General features: G+C 39.0%; 1 protein-coding gene across 1 annotated transcript; it reads left to right on the top strand.

The window, feature by feature from the left end:
- The first annotated feature begins 200 nt into the window (after positions 1-200).
- On the top strand, positions 201-16,197 carry LOC116433101 (uncharacterized). The gene is made up of 5 exons (XM_031990829.2): positions 201-635; positions 12,416-12,641; positions 12,706-12,870; positions 12,965-13,112; positions 13,422-16,197. Exons 2-5 carry the CDS (start codon positions 12,454-12,456, stop codon positions 13,848-13,850), a joined length of 930 nt encoding a protein of 309 aa, XP_031846689.1. The 5' UTR covers positions 201-635; positions 12,416-12,453; the 3' UTR covers positions 13,851-16,197.
- The last annotated feature ends 2,653 nt before the right edge of the window (positions 16,198-18,850 follow it).

The raw sequence follows: 18,850 nt of genomic DNA, 5'->3' as shown, positions 1-18,850 counted from the left end.
AAGGCAATGCAGAAACCAAAGAACCTCGTAGTCGTTTATAAACGTTGCAAGAATACTTAACTGGAATCACATTATTTTCAGAGCAATTTCCATGAAGCTTAGGATAGATGGATCACTGGGAAATAGTTAATTTCGATAGTACTGCGGTGACGCGGTGCAAAAACCGATGAACCTCATGGTAGGGACGAACTGGAAGCAAGTTGTTCTAATCTCATTCGATTGGCATATCGCGAGTTCAACCGCGGTAGTAGTACGCTCGATGTCAGCGTGGACGTTCGACGTTCCCTAGCAAGCTACCACCTTCTACTCCGTTGGCTACCATCCCTTCGTCTTCACCCTTTCGTTGCCTGCTGCTTCCGAAATATCGAACATCGTTTGCTAATCCATAAATCGTTGGCTGATCGATGTCAAAATTCACGGGAGGACGATCGATCGATTGAAAAGTGAAGATTGTTTCCATTCTCTTAGACGAAATCACTTATCTTGGGAGTAAATAATTCTTTGGGGGTTGGTTGCAATATTTTCCGACGATTTGAACTTTCAACTCGAGTATGAACACGCGGAGGAACGTTTGTGTCCAGTGAATTTACGTGAAAGACGCTGAGGAAGGCTGATAGTTTGGAGCAACTGGCAAGGTAAGAGACTTCGTGATTATTTATTTGTTTGTTGATGTAAATCGTGCGTAGTTTGTGTGGTCTGTGAGTAATAAACAAATAAATAGACTATTATTGTCTGAGTGGAGAAATTCTATTGGAAAATGGAGATAAGTAAAGTTGCAGTTTCTATGTTAATAATCTAGATACATGAAAAGTAATCTGGATTTCGATTTTGTAGAAGCTTGTATTAAATTGCTTACGAACAGTATTAGTTGCGATAAATTAACTTCACATTAATTTAATACGTTAACAAAAATTGTCAAGTGTAACTAAATGTGACACGAATAGATAAGTTTCAATTTGTATTACAGAAACTTCGAAATTTAACAAACAACTTCTAGTCGAACACAGATTTTACAACTCTACTTTGAAGGTACATCGATCCTCCTATGAAAGTAATTCTTCGCAATATGGCCGTCGAACCATACACCTCCCTATATACAAAACCCCAGAAACATACCTCGAACAGTTGAAACCCATTAAAAAATTCGTTTAAAATTCCACATCCTCCACGCTATCATCGAACAACAATTAACTTACAATTTGCTCGAACACAGTCCTATCAAATATTACAATCGTTTACGCAAATTCCCATTTTCCACAGCCAATTGCAGCGCGACAATAAAATATCGTTCACCCAGTTCCCCGAATGAGAACAAAAGGCCCATAAATCATTGTTAAAGTTTCTCGAACGTTGAATTTTATCGCGTACGCGCCGCGGGCTAATTTCCTTCAGAAGGACCTTCCCTGGCCGGCCACTGTTTACGGTAAATATCAATCAATCCCGATGGAAATTACTTTTATAATATAAAGCCCGCTGCCCGCTTTAAACAATTATCTCTTCTTTTGTGGTTTTCTTTATCGCGCGGCGAGAGGAAACGGGAGCAAAACGAAATAAAAAAGAAAGGAGACGGAACACCGTCGCTGGGACACGGAAAGCTCCGCGACCGGCAGAACGAAACAGAATAAATTGCGGTTTGATTGAACGCGAAAGCGGGCGTCGCTGAAAGAATTTTCAAATTGCTCTTGGTTTCACAGTGAATGAAAACTAAATTGGATCAGCGGAGCGCCGGCCCGCCTCTTAATAGAAATGCAGCGGCGAGAGGTTAAGGAACACGAACTTTTCCACGAGTCTTATCGAGCCGCATTTTTTTTTTAATCGGGCCTCGTGTACGGCATTCCGCGCGGGTCTTGTCACTTCGGGGTCAGAAAAATATCCCGCGCTGCCTCGTAAAGGTTACCGACGCTAGATTTTGAAATTTTTTACGCCGCCGTTCGAATCGCTCATACTTTCCACTCGATTTATTCGCGTACCGGAGGTTGCAAAAGAAGTGGCCCGGGATTTTTTAAGAAAACGGATTCTGAACTCTTGAAGTTGCAATGAAATGTTTGGGCAACTATTGGGTTCAAAGGCCATACATTTGGTTGTTATTTCGTATTGTATATGGATTTAATTTTATATAGAATAATTCAACATTTTTTTATATTGGATAATTGAACGTTTTTTTTTTATCTTGAGTTAATCTATACTTTTTGAGTTATTCTAGGTATTTCGCGTTATTATATGTTTCAAAATTAATTTCGAAAGGTTTGGTACACGTTGGTGTGGAAGTTACTTAATTTTGTTATAATTTCACGTTGCGTGAAGTAAATTTTGTCGGTTTCTTCGTCTATTAGTTAAGCATTCAAGCGAAACTATTCGTTTCTATAATTATTTTAGATACTCAACACTTTTAAGATATCAATGACGGCGAAATGAGAAAACTGCGACCCGTCGTTTTGACGGCTGCGTAGTTCTAGCGTCGAAATACGATTGAACCTATGAGCTCCAAAATAGCATAAGTTCGCTTTTTAACATTATCTATATACATAATGAATGAATGAACGAAGACGAAAAGGAAGATTGCTTTTCTCGAAATGTCGATTGGTTAACTTGCGCTGTTTTAGAATTCATGGCGTCAATTACTGCGATTGACTGGTTGAGAGGAGCTGATTTTCTGTGGGATCGAGGAACTATTCAACTAATTTTCGATACGTTATAATCGTTTCGACGTGGCTCAGAAATAATATTAACATTAGAACTACCGAGCAGTAAAATTGACTTTTTCAAGTTTTTCTACGGAAACTTCAAGAGTGCATCTATTGAGACTCTAATTGATCCATTCAATTTTGCTAAATCAATTTCTATAAAAATTTCTCAGAGAAACATCTGTTATCTTTTTAATCATTGTAGAACGAAGAAACCAGGAACAGGTCAGTGTTCAGTGTTAATAGGTTTTAGTGTTAGCAGCACCTTTCTCACAAAAACTCAATCAACCCCTTACTTAACGCTAGATGTACGAACGTTCAACCTACACTTTATTCTATTGATTCTACAAAACTGCGCGTTCGTTTATATAGATCGCGAAAATCGTAGCTTCAAAGCTGTATCACAATGTGTATTCGCATAATTGTACGAATCAAAGTCGACTTAAACTGTTACCAAATGATCTTTAACAAATTCAGTGTCCGTCAAATTGACGAATTCCGTGAATCTAGCTTATAAAGTAGATCTTTCCAAACATCAGGTCATATATTCCTATTCGATTTTCTGCGGGATCGAGAAACCATTCGAGTCGTTCACCGGAGAAACCGAGGAATCAAAAGTGATTCCTATCGTTTTTTTCTTAATTGCACGGCCGGTCTCTGATTACCGGCCACACAGCTCGCGGCCGCTAATTGTTTATACTCGAATGGTCTGTCCGATATAGCTGCATCGCGACGAGACGTATTTTTAATGGTCCGTGGGCGTGCTTTATAAATAGTACGCCGTGCCGATAACCCGTCCTCTCTTTCTCTTTTCTCGGTCTGGTCGTGTTGTCCGCGTTCTGGTCGCACTCCCGTGACCCTAAATACACTACTCCGTATCGGTATTATTACTACCGCCACTCACTACCGATCTTGTTGCTATTACTGGGGTTGCTTATTACCGTCACGTCCCGGTTCTACGCCCACTACCGTCTACGTCGAGCTTCCTTGCGAAAACAATCCTACAAATTGGAAGTCCTACCATCCTCTAACTTCGTAGCTAAAGATCGGTAACTTCACTTAACACGTTCCGTGCCACGGGAGCTTCGGTTATATTTTGCTTATGAACTGTATCGATTTTTTCAATAAAATAATAAGTTATACTCAGGTTTTTGGTAATTTTTATGTATTTTGATATTGTTTCTTTATGCTTTCGCTGCTTTGTAACGTATACCGCTATCCGTGAACGTGTATCCGTTAAAAATATTTTCTTACAAAAATTGGAGTATACCACATGTAGTACACGCGGCACGGAACGTGTTAAACAGCTGCCATCTTGTCGGTAATTTGTTCTCTGAACGTCCCTGGAGATTTTAAATCATCTAAGGTATAACCTAGAGATTGCTGCATTTTTGATTTTGGATAATTCTGCTTTGAGTCGTTGAGCTTTGAACATTGACAGATTTCCAATAATCTAACGTATTGTCTGAAGATTGTGGAATTTTTTATTTTCATTGATTGAGCCTTGGGTAATGATGATTAATTTTAACTGGAAACTTCGGAAATAAGGCTTCTCGAATACCGATTGTCTTGTATATTTTTTAATTTCCTTTTTCAGTGAACAGGCTGTTGTGATTCTGTGAAAATGTATTTTTGAAATGTTGATTAACTTTCACGAATGAATTTGATAAAGATATAAGATTTGTCTGTCATCTTATGTAACGGGTTGCATTTTATTCTGATTTGGGTTGCGGGGGGTTAAGGTAGTAAGATTCTGGTCTAAGTTAACACTCGACTAAGGAAAAGATTTTATTCGCAACCCGATTATATAAATTTTGTAATTAAGAATTGTTCATTTGCTTTTGATTATCTACTGCATTCGTTAACTTGTATAACGTCACGCCGACAATTACGGAAATGTAGACTCAGTGCATTCAAGTCCTCTAATTAAAGCCTTGCGTAATTTGTCTCCTATTAACGTAGAATCTCCGTAATATTAATCTCCGTCAGATGCATACAGAATTTAACCAACACGTCTGACAGAATATTCATTAACATACCTAATATCGTTGAGCATTGAAATAATTAGTATCATCAAAGTAAATATACTTCTACTCTAAAATTCAATTTGCTGTTCAAACAAGTACAGCATCAAAGAACCGTATACAATACGGTATCCATTTTTCTTCTCCCGTTCATCGCACTTTTCCCAAATAATCAATCCTTGCCGTTCTCAAGCCTTCATTTCCGCTACCAAAGGCGTCAAATCTCCCTTGAAGTCTCCCTAAACCAGGTGAAATATCAATTAGCCGGTGATTAATAGTTAACGGTTAATAATAAAAGCTGATCGATTCTTCGCACTTTTGGTTCGACGCAGTAAAATTCTCATGTTAGATGTTTAACATTAAATTTCATATAACATTTTTGGTTTTCGAAGTTTCCCAGTGTAAACTGTGTTCATTAGTAAAGATTTGGAAAGTCTTGACATCAATGACAGTTAAGGGGAACCAACGAATTCCAAAATAACTTTCAAATGCAAAAGGTTAACAGCCGTAAGTACCCAAGAATCTTTCCTTCTATCGCCTTCGATCGACTTCAAACAGAATTGTCATTGATAATTCCATTCTTACAATGATTTCTCTTTATATTAGTTGCAAAAATATCATGTATCATCGTATCAATTCAAAAGATTAAGAGCCCCAAATACCCAAAATTCTTTCCATCAACCACAGTAACTTCAAAAATAGCCACCATTGACAATGCCAAAATATCCACCATTCACTCTAATTTCCTTTTATCACAGTCACAAAAAATGCAATAACCGTATCATCAGAAACCAACGAATACCCAAAGAACTTTCAAATGCGAAAGGTTAATAGCCCTAAGTAGCCAAGAATCTTTCCATCTATCACCTGCGTCGACTTCAAACAGAGCTTCCATCCTCTCCCAACCTGCCAATAAGTGGTAGCCGTATTATTAACGCAATTACAATAATCGATCCGTCGTCAGAGGTCCTCCCCGCGCTGTGCCGTTCCGTGCCGATATAGTCGTCGTCGTTAATAATGGCATTATTACGGTAACACGGTGGCAATGGTGTAAGGTGACGTGCGGCAATCTGTCAGGGAGGCCCGCGAGACGTGTTCCAACCCCGTGAGGAGCGGCCAGGGGTGGAGAACGGGCTCCGTGTGTACACGGAAGGCTTGACATACCGACGACGCGGGAGCCCGGAACGATTAAACGATGACGATTCCGAGGGTGGCGTGGCGACGACCCCTTCAACAGCTGACGAAATATCCGAAGGCACTGATTCAGCCGGAGGATCCAACGGCTGCGCCTCAATGCCGTGATATTGTTCCTCCGCCGAGATTTCGCGAGATAACGGAACGACGACACGACTTAGACTTGCGTTGCGAAAAGTAACTTGCTTTGTGGAATTGTTTCTGTAGCAGTTGGATTTAGGGACAGTAGTTAATAATAAATAGTTAAAATAGTTAATCAATAGGTAGTAAATACCTTGTATTATAATATCGTCAGGTTAGTGGAGAATTGAGTGTCGGTTGTAATTTGTTAAACGGTTATATGCCTTAGATCGAGTCATTGCGTTTAAGAAATGCCATCTATATACTGTTACAATATTAAATGTTTTTTGACACTGAAAGTAAATGAACGCCGGATTTTACGGATGAAGCGATTTTATTCGTTTCCTAACAATAAATACGTTTATTTCTATGAATGTCGTGTGAAACGTTATTGAGAAACTATTGGAAGTGCTTAATAGTTTTTACAATAAGTAACGCGATCATTTAAATATTAAAGAAATTTTCCAGTATTTTCAAATATTATCAACAGTGTAACATTCATATAATCATAAATTTATTATCTCGAAAAAAGAAACTTTCTCGAAAGACTGAATATTTCAGCTAAATCTATCGGAACGACCATTTAAAAATGGCTGCCAAGTTCAGATTCGCGTATCTTCAGGCAGAAACGCATATTTAAACAAATGATCCATCGATTTTCAATTTCGGAAACCGTTCACCACTTTCTAGAGTATCTTTCTGCTCAATCGGAGCTCTGCAAGTTCTCTGAAAAAATGGAATTCGTATGTAAATCATGTTATTCTTTGTGAATTCGACGATGTGGCGCCAGTGTTGCTGTCGAGGACGTTGTGGGCGGGAACGTGACGATTACGAACGCGAATCGAATTCGCGTTTCAGCGAGCGTGTTCATATCGGGGACCGTTTGTATCTAAACAATGCAGACCTATTAATACGATTTCTCGTTTTATCATGGCGGCGGCGCTTCCTCCTCGAGCCCGCCGCGTGGCAAGCCCGGGTAAACACGAGCTTGTTATTCGAGGAATATCCCCGTCAGATAGGGCGCCGGCCATTCTTCCGAGTCGTTGCCGATTTTTCACATTGATCGCGGCGGCGCGTTAATTAATCATTATTGGCCGAGGGAAAAAAGTTCGTTTGAATCGACCCGACCCACGATTTATCGAAGAAATTCCCGATGTGATCCATTTGTTTCGCGTATCTTTCATTCGATTAGCGAAAGCTTGTTGTTCGATTAAAAAAAGTTTCTTGAATTTGATGGTTTCATAGATATTTTGGGAACCGCTGTTAATTTATTGAAATCAGTATTGATTTATTACGATTATTACTCGTCTGTTGAAATTTGGAATTAATTTATTGGCATTGGTTAATGCGTTAATTGGTTATGCTGTTTTAAACGTTCATTGTTTTGCGATTGTTCTTTATTTATAATTAAAAGAGGCCTTTCGACGTTTATGTAACTTTAACATTTGTAGATTGATTTATTGAGCTTTATTAAGGTTTCTATGTTGAATTTCCCTGTTGGGAAGTAACCTACATTTTAATTCGCTATGTCGGATAATTTATGTAAATTGTAAAGTTTCTAATAAAATTGCGTGTGGTTTCTGTCGAATTGCAACATTCCACGGTGTATTCTCTATAGTATTGTTACATCGTTATTGTAAATCCCAGCACTGCGTAGAGTTTGTAAACAATTTGCTGGCTTAAATTCCCTTGACAACTGACGCCATATGTTTCTACCAGTTGTTAAGATTAAGCTCTAGGGAAAACTTCGTTGCACTATCCATCATCCTTGCGGAAGTGCTTCAAAACATCGAAGAACCATAAACTTGATTTTACGAATTTTAAATCGTCGAGGAGATACCGATATTTCGAAATCTTACGTGAAGTCATTGTAATTTTTAAAGCAATCTTTTTTAAGAGAGAAAGCAATGCATTTCTTTTCACTACTATTTTCAGCTTACATGATTCATAGTAATATTTTAATGGTATTAGCACTTTCATTTACTATATCTTGTAAACAATTCCTTCATTATTCAATAAAATAATTCATTGAAATTTCAATGGCAATTTGATTCCATTAATCTAATGACGAGCAAAATTGACAACTCGAATGCTTTATCCATGTACTTCTAAAAACCATCTGTTCAATCTTATAGATTTGAATTTTAAATTAGATTAAAATATAAATTGATGCATATTATCTCGGAATGCAATCTCCGAATCCCGATGATCAAAGAGGAAACCGCGCGAACGTTCCCCCCGAGGATTCCTTGACACCAGCCGCAGCCAGACAATCGGCTGTCGCAATCGGAAACGAGGATTGTTCCGCTCGGTCGGCGTGTAAACAGAATCATTATGTCATCTGCAACAACCGGTCAGCGCGATAACGACACTGTTCACCGGGTCACGTGTTGGCCCATCCCTTTTCACGTGCAGATTATTTCTGTGCTGGTTTAACCCCTTTCATCCCTTTGCCGTCCGAAGTGTCCTTAGTTTATCGTTGTAAAGCTGGTTGACTTTAATTCTATTTACGAATATTTTAAAAATACTGAAATGTTACTTTTATGTGACATGGTATTACAAATAATTATATAACTAATAAAATTATTTAGTAATAAGCTAGTGGCACTTTAATCATTTCCTTGGGAAAATTTGGGAAGCACTGAAACGGTAGTTTTATGTGATATAATTATGATATTGTTAATAATTATGTAAATAACTATTGCATAAAATATCTAGAAATGTATATATTTCTTGATTACTTTGTCCCCTGATTATCAAAGGTTTTTGATTTCAAAGGTAATTTTAGTTAACAAGATTCCCGAAATATTACACAGAAGGGGCGGCGGGGTACCTAAATTTTGCGAAATAGATTAATTCGAATTCGATTACGATACGTTAGCCGCAAATTATAGATCGTAACTGAATGTAGATTGTTCCATTTGCTACGGTGTCGCGGTTTTATGGCTGATTATACTGCCGTTTCCGATTATAGATGGCTGCAATTGGCAGCAGACAAAATGGCGGCTCTGAATTTTTGGCCACGTGACCGTTACGATCCTTCTAATTAGCATATTGCCGAAGTAAACTGCTAATTAGATTCGAAACGCGCGCGTATCCCTTCGTAAAGACACTACTTTGCATTGTGTATATTTTCAAAATACACAAATACACGAGAAAAGTCGAATCTAATGAGAAAAAGAAGAAACTCCTCATTTACGACTTTCATATAGCACAATTGCAATATCGACGAACATGCAGGATATGATAAAGTGAACAACTTCAAAACTCAAAATCATTTCCATACATTAAAAAATCGCAGCTATAATAAGCGGAATAAATTTTCAAACACTTATGTATATAAATAAATTATTGTATAATAAATAATATTTATATACGAACAACTTTTCATACGATAAATTGTCACATAATAAACAATATTTACATATAAACAACTATTTATACTATAAATCGTCGTATAATAAACAATAGTTACATAGAAACAACAATTTATACAATGAATCATCATATAACAAACAATACTTATACATCAACAAGCATGTACACAATAACCTATCAGTTTCGCGGCGATCCACTGTTCAACGTTCAATAACGCGCAAATATCCGGCGTTTAATCGGCAACAGAGCCGCGGAAAGAATCGGGCGTCCATATTGATACGTTTGTTCTCTGCCGCGGGCGTCGAAATCAATCGTATTTACCCCATTTAACATTTAAAAGGGGTCAGCGTCGCGTGTCGGGCCGGCCGGTTTGTTTTCCACCCATTTTCCTACGATCTATCTGCGCTGTACCACTTCGGTCGCGATAACGGGCAAATTATCATTGTTAACTCGCTATTAGCGGTGTCGTTACATCGCGGTATCGTCTAGCTGCCTCCCACCGGCCGGCCCCGCGTTTATTTAAACACCGGTCGGCCGTCGTTTAATTGCCGGAATTAATAAACCATCGGCGCAGAACGACCCACCGTTTTAATTATTTATTATATAAGTGCATCGGCGAGCGTCGACGTGCCCGGGCCGGCTGTCGATTAAAAATCGCTCAAACAGCAGCACAGCGAAACTAATCGGCGGCGGGGCCGAATTCATTTTACGCTCGTGCCCGCACGATTTCTGTTTATTATAAACGGCAGAACGTTAAATAATACCGCGCGCGACCTAGCGCCGTTTAATCTATGTCCAACTGATTTCCCGCGTAGAATTAGCCACGTCGGTGAACCCAGAGGATTTTTGCGGTGTTCCGGAGTCGACCGATCGGTGTTCGTTTGATGATTGATGATTTACAGGAGATTTCTCAGATTATTTTATGCGAGATTTTATTTGCGAATTTATTTTGTAGTTAGAATATTTTTATTTATATAGGTTGTTAGAAAAATCATGTTATTATTATCGCAGTCTATACAGTTTGTAATATCATTTTATTGTGCTTCGAACTCAACAGATCTATCGTCTACTGATTCTGCTGAAATAATGGGATACTATAATATAAAATAGATCGATTATTTTAATGAAATTGTCGAATAGAGTTACGTTGCAAGATTTCTGTTAATTTATTGTCTTAAATTTCCACCGCCCTCCTATTTTTAGCTTCACTTACTTCATTACTATTATAAAATATATATTAATGGCAAATTTATTAGCTCTAGTACCATTTACAGTCCTAATGATGAGACAGTGATTCTCCTCTGATCGAGACATCCTGTTTGACCATCCATGAAATACACGAAACCAATGTTTCTCTTCTGAAATAAACGGACAGCATATGTATCACAGTGTTTCCAAGATTAAGATACACGAGCGTGAATTTATCGAACATAATTACGCACCTGTTCCGTATTTTTTTAACGGTACCGCACGCACAGCTAATGGAAGCCGGCCGTGAACGGGGAATCTTTAATTTTCTCGGCGAAGAAAGCAGCGCGCGACGCCCGGGCCATTGAAAGAAGCCGGTATTCAAAAATATTCCTCGTCGAATCGCTGAAGCCGTCGTCAGAGAATTTCTTCGGAATCCGCTGGCTTGCATTTGACTCGCCGGCGCGGCTCCCTCGACGATTTACGAGGGATTTTTCGCGAGCGCGCCATCTTCCCCTAACGAGGTCCTTTCGGGTCTTCGAGGTTCTTTGATCTCGAAAAGATTGCCAGGTTGTAGCCGTCGCCGTAAAAAACTTCCACGGCGAAGAAGTCTTTCAGTTTCAGGGCGAAATTAAAATCAGTGTGTCACCGCGCCCTTATCGCATCGCGACGCTATTTTTACTTGGGAAACATAACCCAATTAGAATAAGAAATGGATGATGAATGATGTTGTTACTAGAATTCCGAGTTTGTTTTCTTGTAATATAAGTAATTACATTTTTATTCAATTTTATTTCATTCTTATTTCATTTTATTCAATTTTATTCAATTTTATTCAATCTTATTCAATTTTATCTAATTTCATCTAATTTTATTTAATTTTATGTAACTTTATTTCATTCTTATTTCATTTTATGTGATGTTGTTTTAAAGATTAGCATTACGAAAAGTATAATTTATGAGGGAAGAATTAAATACTTGATTTAATTGTATTTTAGTAAATTAAATGGGGAATAGAAAAAAAGTCAATCAAGGAAAATGCAGAAATGCAGGGTTAAATGGAGGCTCGCAGTTATTTGTTGGATTTCTGAAAAGAAGTTCTGCAGTTGCATATTTTACAGTCTAGACGACGATAAAACTTTTTACTTTCAAGCTTGTTCCTTGCCGCTTTTGTAAACATGATTCATTTGTTCTGAAAGAGACGGGTGATTCCAGTGGCATTATTATTATCGTCGAGGTTGTTCCACTCGAAGAGAAACAAGATAAAGGAATCCGGCGGAAGAACCGCGTTCGAAACTTTAATTCGTATTTACGGCTCGACAGTTCCGTGTGAATTCCGAAGATTTCAATTTACTTCCTTAACAGCGGAATTTGTACGAAAACTGAGTTATTACTCGTTGGAAACATCACTCGAAACGCTCCCATTACTGTCCTCGTTATTAAAGTGTACCGTAATTTCACTACAATTAAGAAACCGTGAAATTAAGCGTCAAGGCGGAGAAACTTGCTGAATGAACTGATTTTGAATTCGTAATCAGCGTCGTGGGCGTTCGTTTTTCTTAAGTTTCCGGGCGACTTTCAATTTTTCAGTCATTCGAACGTTTAATCGTTCTAGACAAATTTATGATTTTAATTTTCTGCGCTCTCGTTAATTGTTAATCATAACTTGAAACATTTTTCAATCGTCGATCTCACTTTTAGCATGATTATTTAGAATGCACAATATTTCTATTGTTTCAAATGTTCGGAATTATCTGAAGGTAATTTTGAAATTTCCATTTTTTAAATATATCCTTTTAATACAATTCACTGAAATTTCTTTCGCAGACGTTCTCGTGGAAGCAAGGAGATTTAATCACAAAAGAATGGGAATAAGCAGAAGCAATATTGTCGGAACATTTGTGCTTTTTATGCTGATACTTTCGGTTATCCAAGCTCTTCCATACAACAAGGAAAGCTCTTCGAAAAGAAACAGTCTATCCGACGCATCGGGTTTAAAAGAAGTCAAATGCCTCTTCGTGAATAAAAAGCTACCTATCTGCGATCCGAAATGGTAAGTTTTCCTTATAATGTAAATATTAAAAGTTAATAACGAATAATTTATATTTGAATCGCAGGGGGTTCGATTTAAGCGAAGAATCGGCAGATGACCAAAACAGACTAGACTTAGAGAAACACATTGATAGGCACATTCATCGTAAGAGGAGAGACGTTGAACTCACGCTTGACACACGTTTCGTCGTCTATGCGTTTAAGAATTGTTTACCATCCGAGCCTGATAAGTAAGCCTTCAGTCATACTATTTTCAATCGAAAAATTTGAACTTCGAAATTTGAAATTCGTAGAAATTTGAGTATTATCGAACTTTTTCGTTAGCTTGCGTGCGCTGATGCCTTTCTGCGAAGAAATTATGCGCTCCCATCACTTAGACAATATCCTCCGTGTAGAAATGTTCGACCCATTCGTAATAGACGGTGTGACGACACCGCCGTATTACTTTCCGAGCAGGCCAACTGCGTCTAGCGTAAGTAACATGAAACAATTACTTATTCTCTAATTAAACAATACAATCCAATCAAACGTAAATCAATTCCTAAATGTAATCCAACTTCTTCATTCATTCACCTAGAATAATACAATTTCAAAATGAATACCAAATTTCCTAGGAAAAACAATAAACTATTCCTTAACGAAATACTTCTAAAACCCTAAATATTTAACAAAACACTTTTACAATCCTAAACACATAACCAAATAAATCGAGTGAAAATCAAATTGAAAAACTTACAGTCACCTTTCCAAGACTACAATCGACCAAACATTTTGGTTCTAGAGAAAGCATCGCGTTCCGAATCCCAGGGACAAGCTCATAAACCCCTTAGCAATGGAAGATTCGATGCCGAATGCGATCGCCGTCAGCATGAGCGTCTCGAACGGCTCCTCGAGCAGGCTCGTTCCTCGCAGCTGGCCGAAACCCGCGGGAACAATGGACAAAGAGGGCGAAATGATCGCGGACATCGTGCGAAACGAGTCGCGAAAGCCTTCCGCCTCGGCGAGCATCGAAAATACGAGCGGCGATCCTGCGGCGGGCTCTCGAATTCCCAGCGACGCGACGATTGTCCAGGATCGGCGGGATAAAGTGAAATCACGCGGGAAAAAGTTGCATCGTTACGAGCCGAAAAATTTCGGGGGGAATCGCCGCTGGAAAATGATCGTCCACGATAAGAGGAAGTCGAAAACGAGAAGACACCCTCAACTCTAACGATTCCTGAGGCTTCGAGAATTTCAGATTCCTCCGACGTGTCGAAATTGACTGGGAATTTCATTGTTGGAAACTCGGTTAACGAGGATCGTGACAATTCGAATAATTTGTCGGTGGATTTATGTAAGAATGGAGAATCGATTGTGGAGTAAGGAAAGCTTGCGATTCTATGAACCGACGACATTGACAAACATCGTCGAACAATGTTAAATTTGGGTTCCATGGGATTGAGTTTAGCGGTCGATTGTGGTTCGACGCTGTGGGATTGAGTTGGATTTGATCAAACTACTGCAAATTGAAATAAACATTGTTTTATTGATAAGAGAAATTGCATAGCGTAACTGTGAATTATATTCGTTTAGAGATACCTACGGTTAAAGTATCTACGGACGCGATTAAAATACTTTCAAACAGTTTGCTGAAAATTATGGAATTGTGATGTTATTGCGATGAGTGTGTTATATCAGACTGTACTAAACCGAGTCAAACGTGCATAGGTTCTATCAAATCTTTACAACAGAATCAGAATTGTATCTTTCAATAATAAAGATTGTATCAGTGACTGAATCAAACAATCTCAAACCCAGTCAAACAGCGTCAAACTCACTCGGCTGTCGTCAAATTTAAACGAATTTCGTAACGGAAATGAAATATAGGGATGCGGTACGCGTTGAATGTTGAAAAAATATAAAAAAAACTATAAAAAGGTAAAGAATGCTGTTTGCGGGGGACAGTCGTCGACGCGACTTTTCATTTCCTTAAGTGGAGATAAGGCGGGCAGCGCGGAAACTCGCTGGGGCGGAGTTGATTCATTAAGCGCGACAATTAGAGCCGTTAGAGAATCCGTTCGCTGTTCTGGGCGTTTGTTTCGCGTCTCGTTACCATTGCTGACACTTGGAACGGACCGTGTGATTAAAAATCGAGCATCGGATTAACACTTTGTCGGGCACAGTATCGTAAGATCGAAAGAAGTGACTGGAGTTCGAGCTAATGTAACTCTCTGATTAATTGCACGTCATCGAAGTCACATTAATATTATTTTTGAAATTTGAAATTTGAAATTTGAAATTTGAAAGTTGATAGTTAAAAGTTGGAATTTGAAGTTTGAAATGAAAAATTTGAAATGTTTACAGTGATGTTATTTATAAGCATTCGTTTCATTTATTTAGATATTAATATGGATTTTCAATATCCTTCATAATGCATCTGTTTAATTAGAAATGTAGGTTGTAGAAGAAATCAGAATATCTTTGTCGCAGATATCTCGTCTACAACTTGACTTGAAAAGGAAAAAAAGGAAGAAAGAACGGAAGGAGAGGCGAGAAATAAAAGTACGGATCTTGTTGATTGCATGTCACCGTTACGAGAATAATGTAGTAAATAGAGTCGAAGAATTTGTCGGGCTCGCTACGTCCCTCGATCCTGTTTGAAAATTTGGAACGAAATTTGTCAGAGAAGACAAGCTGACAGATTGAAAAGTGGTGGGGTCCAAACCGATCGCGCGTTCGTTTCTTTCTTCCCCCTTTTCTCCGTGGCACGCCCTCCAATCCCGCCGAAGCACGGAAAAACGGCCCGGCTCGATTCCTTATTCCGACAAATCGCGCGAACTTCCCTCCATCTTACCACGGAAATATTATTATTCTCTCCAGGCACCGATACGAATTCAGCGCGGCCAAAATTCAAACGTTCAAACACTTTGAACCCGAGTTTATAGCTTGGATTATAAACTGCGAGAAATATTTTTAACCTTCCGCGGTCGAATAGCGCGACTTGGAGCTTCGATATCTGAAATTGAAAGCTGCCAACGAATAATTTAATTATTTGAACGATGAGAGACTGACACGTGGCTTTCTTTTTTTTTTTTGTATTTGAGATTTTCATGTATAATTCAGTCTTTCATGGAAACAGTTTTTGGAGGTTCAAAGAATTCTCGTCCGCAGAGTTCAATTTTTTAACACACTTATTGAGATCGGTCAAACGGTTACTCTTGAATTTATTGGTTTACAAGGCAATTGTTTGGATTCTTCGAAAAGTTTCATTGAGCTGTGATTTATTAATTGATCATCGTCCCGTCGTTCGACAACGTTCAACACGTAATATCTTCATTGATCTCAAGAAACAGAGATGTTCTATCTGGATTTCAATGTTTACAGATGCAGAATTGTTTTGTTCGCATCTCCGTTGAATTATAAATGTAAATTATATATGTGATACGTACGTTAAGATGTTGATTAGGAGTAATGTTAAGTTATAGATTATTAGAATACTTTCTCTGATGTTATCATAACGTTATGTTTCTTTTAATGGACGGATTCAATGTATAATATTTTAATAAAGTACATTGCGAACTTAATGATCAGACGTTCTTTATTTATGACAATTGCGAATTGCATTATAGAAGTTCAAATCATTTCGACAATTAGAAATAATTCCTTTATTATTTAATATAATAATATTATATAATAATTCCTTTAATTATTGAACACTCTCAGATTATCAATTTCTACATTATAGAAATTAAAATCAGTCCAAAGCGAATATACAATCAATACAATAGAATATACAATAAAATATTCCTCCCTTATTGATCATTCCCTACAATCATTTACTCGCACTGTCAATTGATCTCGCCGCCTACTTTTCCATTTTCATCCCCGATCGGACTGACAGGATTCGCGAATAGGTCACCGAACAATCCCGGCTTTTCCGCGGGCTTTGCCAAGGATTTCGGATCCACGTTATCCCGAGTGCTCTCGAAAATATCAAGCGGACCCGGCTTGTTTGATATATTGTTCTTCGGCTTATGTAGAATATCCTCGATCGCCGGTGTCTCCTCCATTTCTATCCTCATTGCTTCCACCGACTCATCTCCGATCAAGGCAGACACTTTGCCATCTTCAGCATGATGTCTTGAAAGTTCAGGTCCAATCGTAGTGCTGTTCCCTCCCTTATAGTTAAATAAATTCATAGGTCTAAACAAATTACTGAAAATACCCAAACCAGCAGCTTGCGTCGGCGACGATCCATTCGATCCCTGATGATCACCGAAAGGTCTCTGCAGAAAGCTCTGAAGCTTCTGCACAGAGGATCCCGTCTTGTTCATTATACCATGAATCGCTTGGAACACAGTGTGCTTATTTCTCTTAAACTCCGAAGAGACATCACTAGAGCCTGTAACATCCTCGCGATCCTCTATTTCGTCAGCCCCCGAGTTCCTAGATAATTGAATGTTAATCTCCGTTCCGACATTTTGACCTGGACTCACTTTCTGAGACACCGTGTCGAAATAATGATGGCTGACAGTAATTTCAGGCGTCTGTTCAACAACAGTTTTGTTCTTCGTTATCACCACGATGTGCTGCAAAGTTGACCTGTCCGTGGTAGTTTGAACACACACGTTGCAGTTCACTTGGCTGATGCTAGGTTTATCGACTTCTGGTTTTAAGCTCTCTGGTCTGGCTGGGACGACTGGTTTTTGGATTACTGGCTTGTTGGTTGGTCCAGTTGAGTCCTGGTTCACGTTCGAATTGGGATTAGCTGGTTTCTGCCAATTGCTGCTAGGCCCGCTGCCAAATGTAGGTTTTACTGTTGTACCAAAGGTTGGTTGCTGGGTGTATGCTGGTCTAGAAGGTTCAGTACTTTGGTAACCGTCGCACAAAGGAATACCAATATCAGGTAGGCAATTGTGGGCCACTAGAGTGGCAGTCATTGGTGAGTTTAGGACTTTAGTAACGTAGATCTGTGGCTTAGGAGCTTCTCCTCTGTTGCCTAAGTATCCTCTTTCTCTGATGATGTCTCCTAGATCTTCAGTCAGTTCTGGTGTCTTCAGTTTAGGATCTACCGACGTATCTGTTGATGATTCTTCAGTAACTTCGGATGATCGGAGGCTACCGAATGGTACCTCAGCAGCGATTTTTGAGAATATTATACTGTCATCTTCTTCTTCGTCTTGTGGGAATGTAGACTTTAGGCTAGGACGTTCGAGATGATCATTAATCTTGCCGAAGACACCTTTGCCGCTGACTTCTTCGTATTCGTTCTGGAATTTTCGAAGGCTAAGGTAGCAGGGCAATACTTCTTTCGCTGGTATCAGGCACACCGGTTGACGCCATCTCACTATCTCTATGGGACGTGGCTCTTCGATCTGTGCCGGGGTTTGATTTATTGCCCAGAATCTACGTAGGTCCACTGTCAGTGAATTAGAGAATAACATCAGGAGGAGCAAAGCTGTGATTATATTCTTCATGATCGCGCTGACGTAATTATTTCAATCTTCCTGTGTCGATTTCGAAACTTGAATTTGAATATTTTTATCTTCTCGGACCGACTGTAAGTTTGAATTTACCTGCTAGAACTTTCTTGCGTCGATTTAGAGTTCAAGTTTCAGTATTTCAATCTTCTTGCACTGACTATAATTTTAAATTCCGTTACTAAAACCTTCTTGCACCGATTTCGAGTTGAGATTTTAGTACTCGAATCCTTTATGGGCAACTTCAGGGTCTAATCACCGGTGTTTCACTGATTTTGTAGTAGCCAGGGTTTCTCGAAGACGATGAGAGGCGGACTAAAGCGTTTCCGAGCGGTGCAGGTGCATTTATAGTCGGAAAATTACCACCGTTGGCTAGGGTGGGAAATATATGGCGTTTCGAGGGGTCCGTTCCCTTTCTGGATAAAGCGAAGACCTTCTCTGTGCCCGTCTGGACCTGGCCGCCGATTAGGCGAGTCGTCGGGCATATCCGAGCCGAAACCAATTTTAGTGCACTTTACTGGCGGCCACTAACGTCGCGTTAATTACCTTTAAGGGACCGTACCGTTTATGTACTACCTGAACTGGCCGGGTCAATTGAGGGACGTTCGAGAGGGAATAGAAGCGTTTTTCAAAGATTTCTGGATGTTGGTCCATTACTGAACCTGTATTGCTTCTATCATCGACTACGCTCAACAAAATTCTTCCTCCTCGATTTTATCCTTGGAAGTAACGAGAAAAAGAAATTACTAGT

This window comes from Nomia melanderi, chromosome 7 (genome assembly GCF_051020985.1).
Source record: "Nomia melanderi isolate GNS246 chromosome 7, iyNomMela1, whole genome shotgun sequence".
NCBI lineage: Eukaryota > Metazoa > Arthropoda > Insecta > Hymenoptera > Halictidae > Nomia > Nomia melanderi.
The sequence above is the reverse complement of the archived record's forward strand: the minus strand, read 5'-3'. Positions and strand labels throughout refer to the sequence as shown.

Bases quoted from the DNA above. Each gene is read 5' to 3' on its own strand.
- LOC116433101 (XM_031990829.2), top strand. From the start codon at position 12,454: ATGGGAATAAGCAGAAGCAATATTGTCGGAACATTTGTGCTTTTTATG. The intron at 12,642-12,705 runs GTAAGTTTTCCT...TTTGAATCGCAG, and splicing joins CCTATCTGCGATCCGAAATG to GGGGTTCGATTTAAGCGAAG. The intron at 12,871-12,964 runs GTAAGCCTTCAG...CTTTTTCGTTAG, and splicing joins TTACCATCCGAGCCTGATAA to CTTGCGTGCGCTGATGCCTT.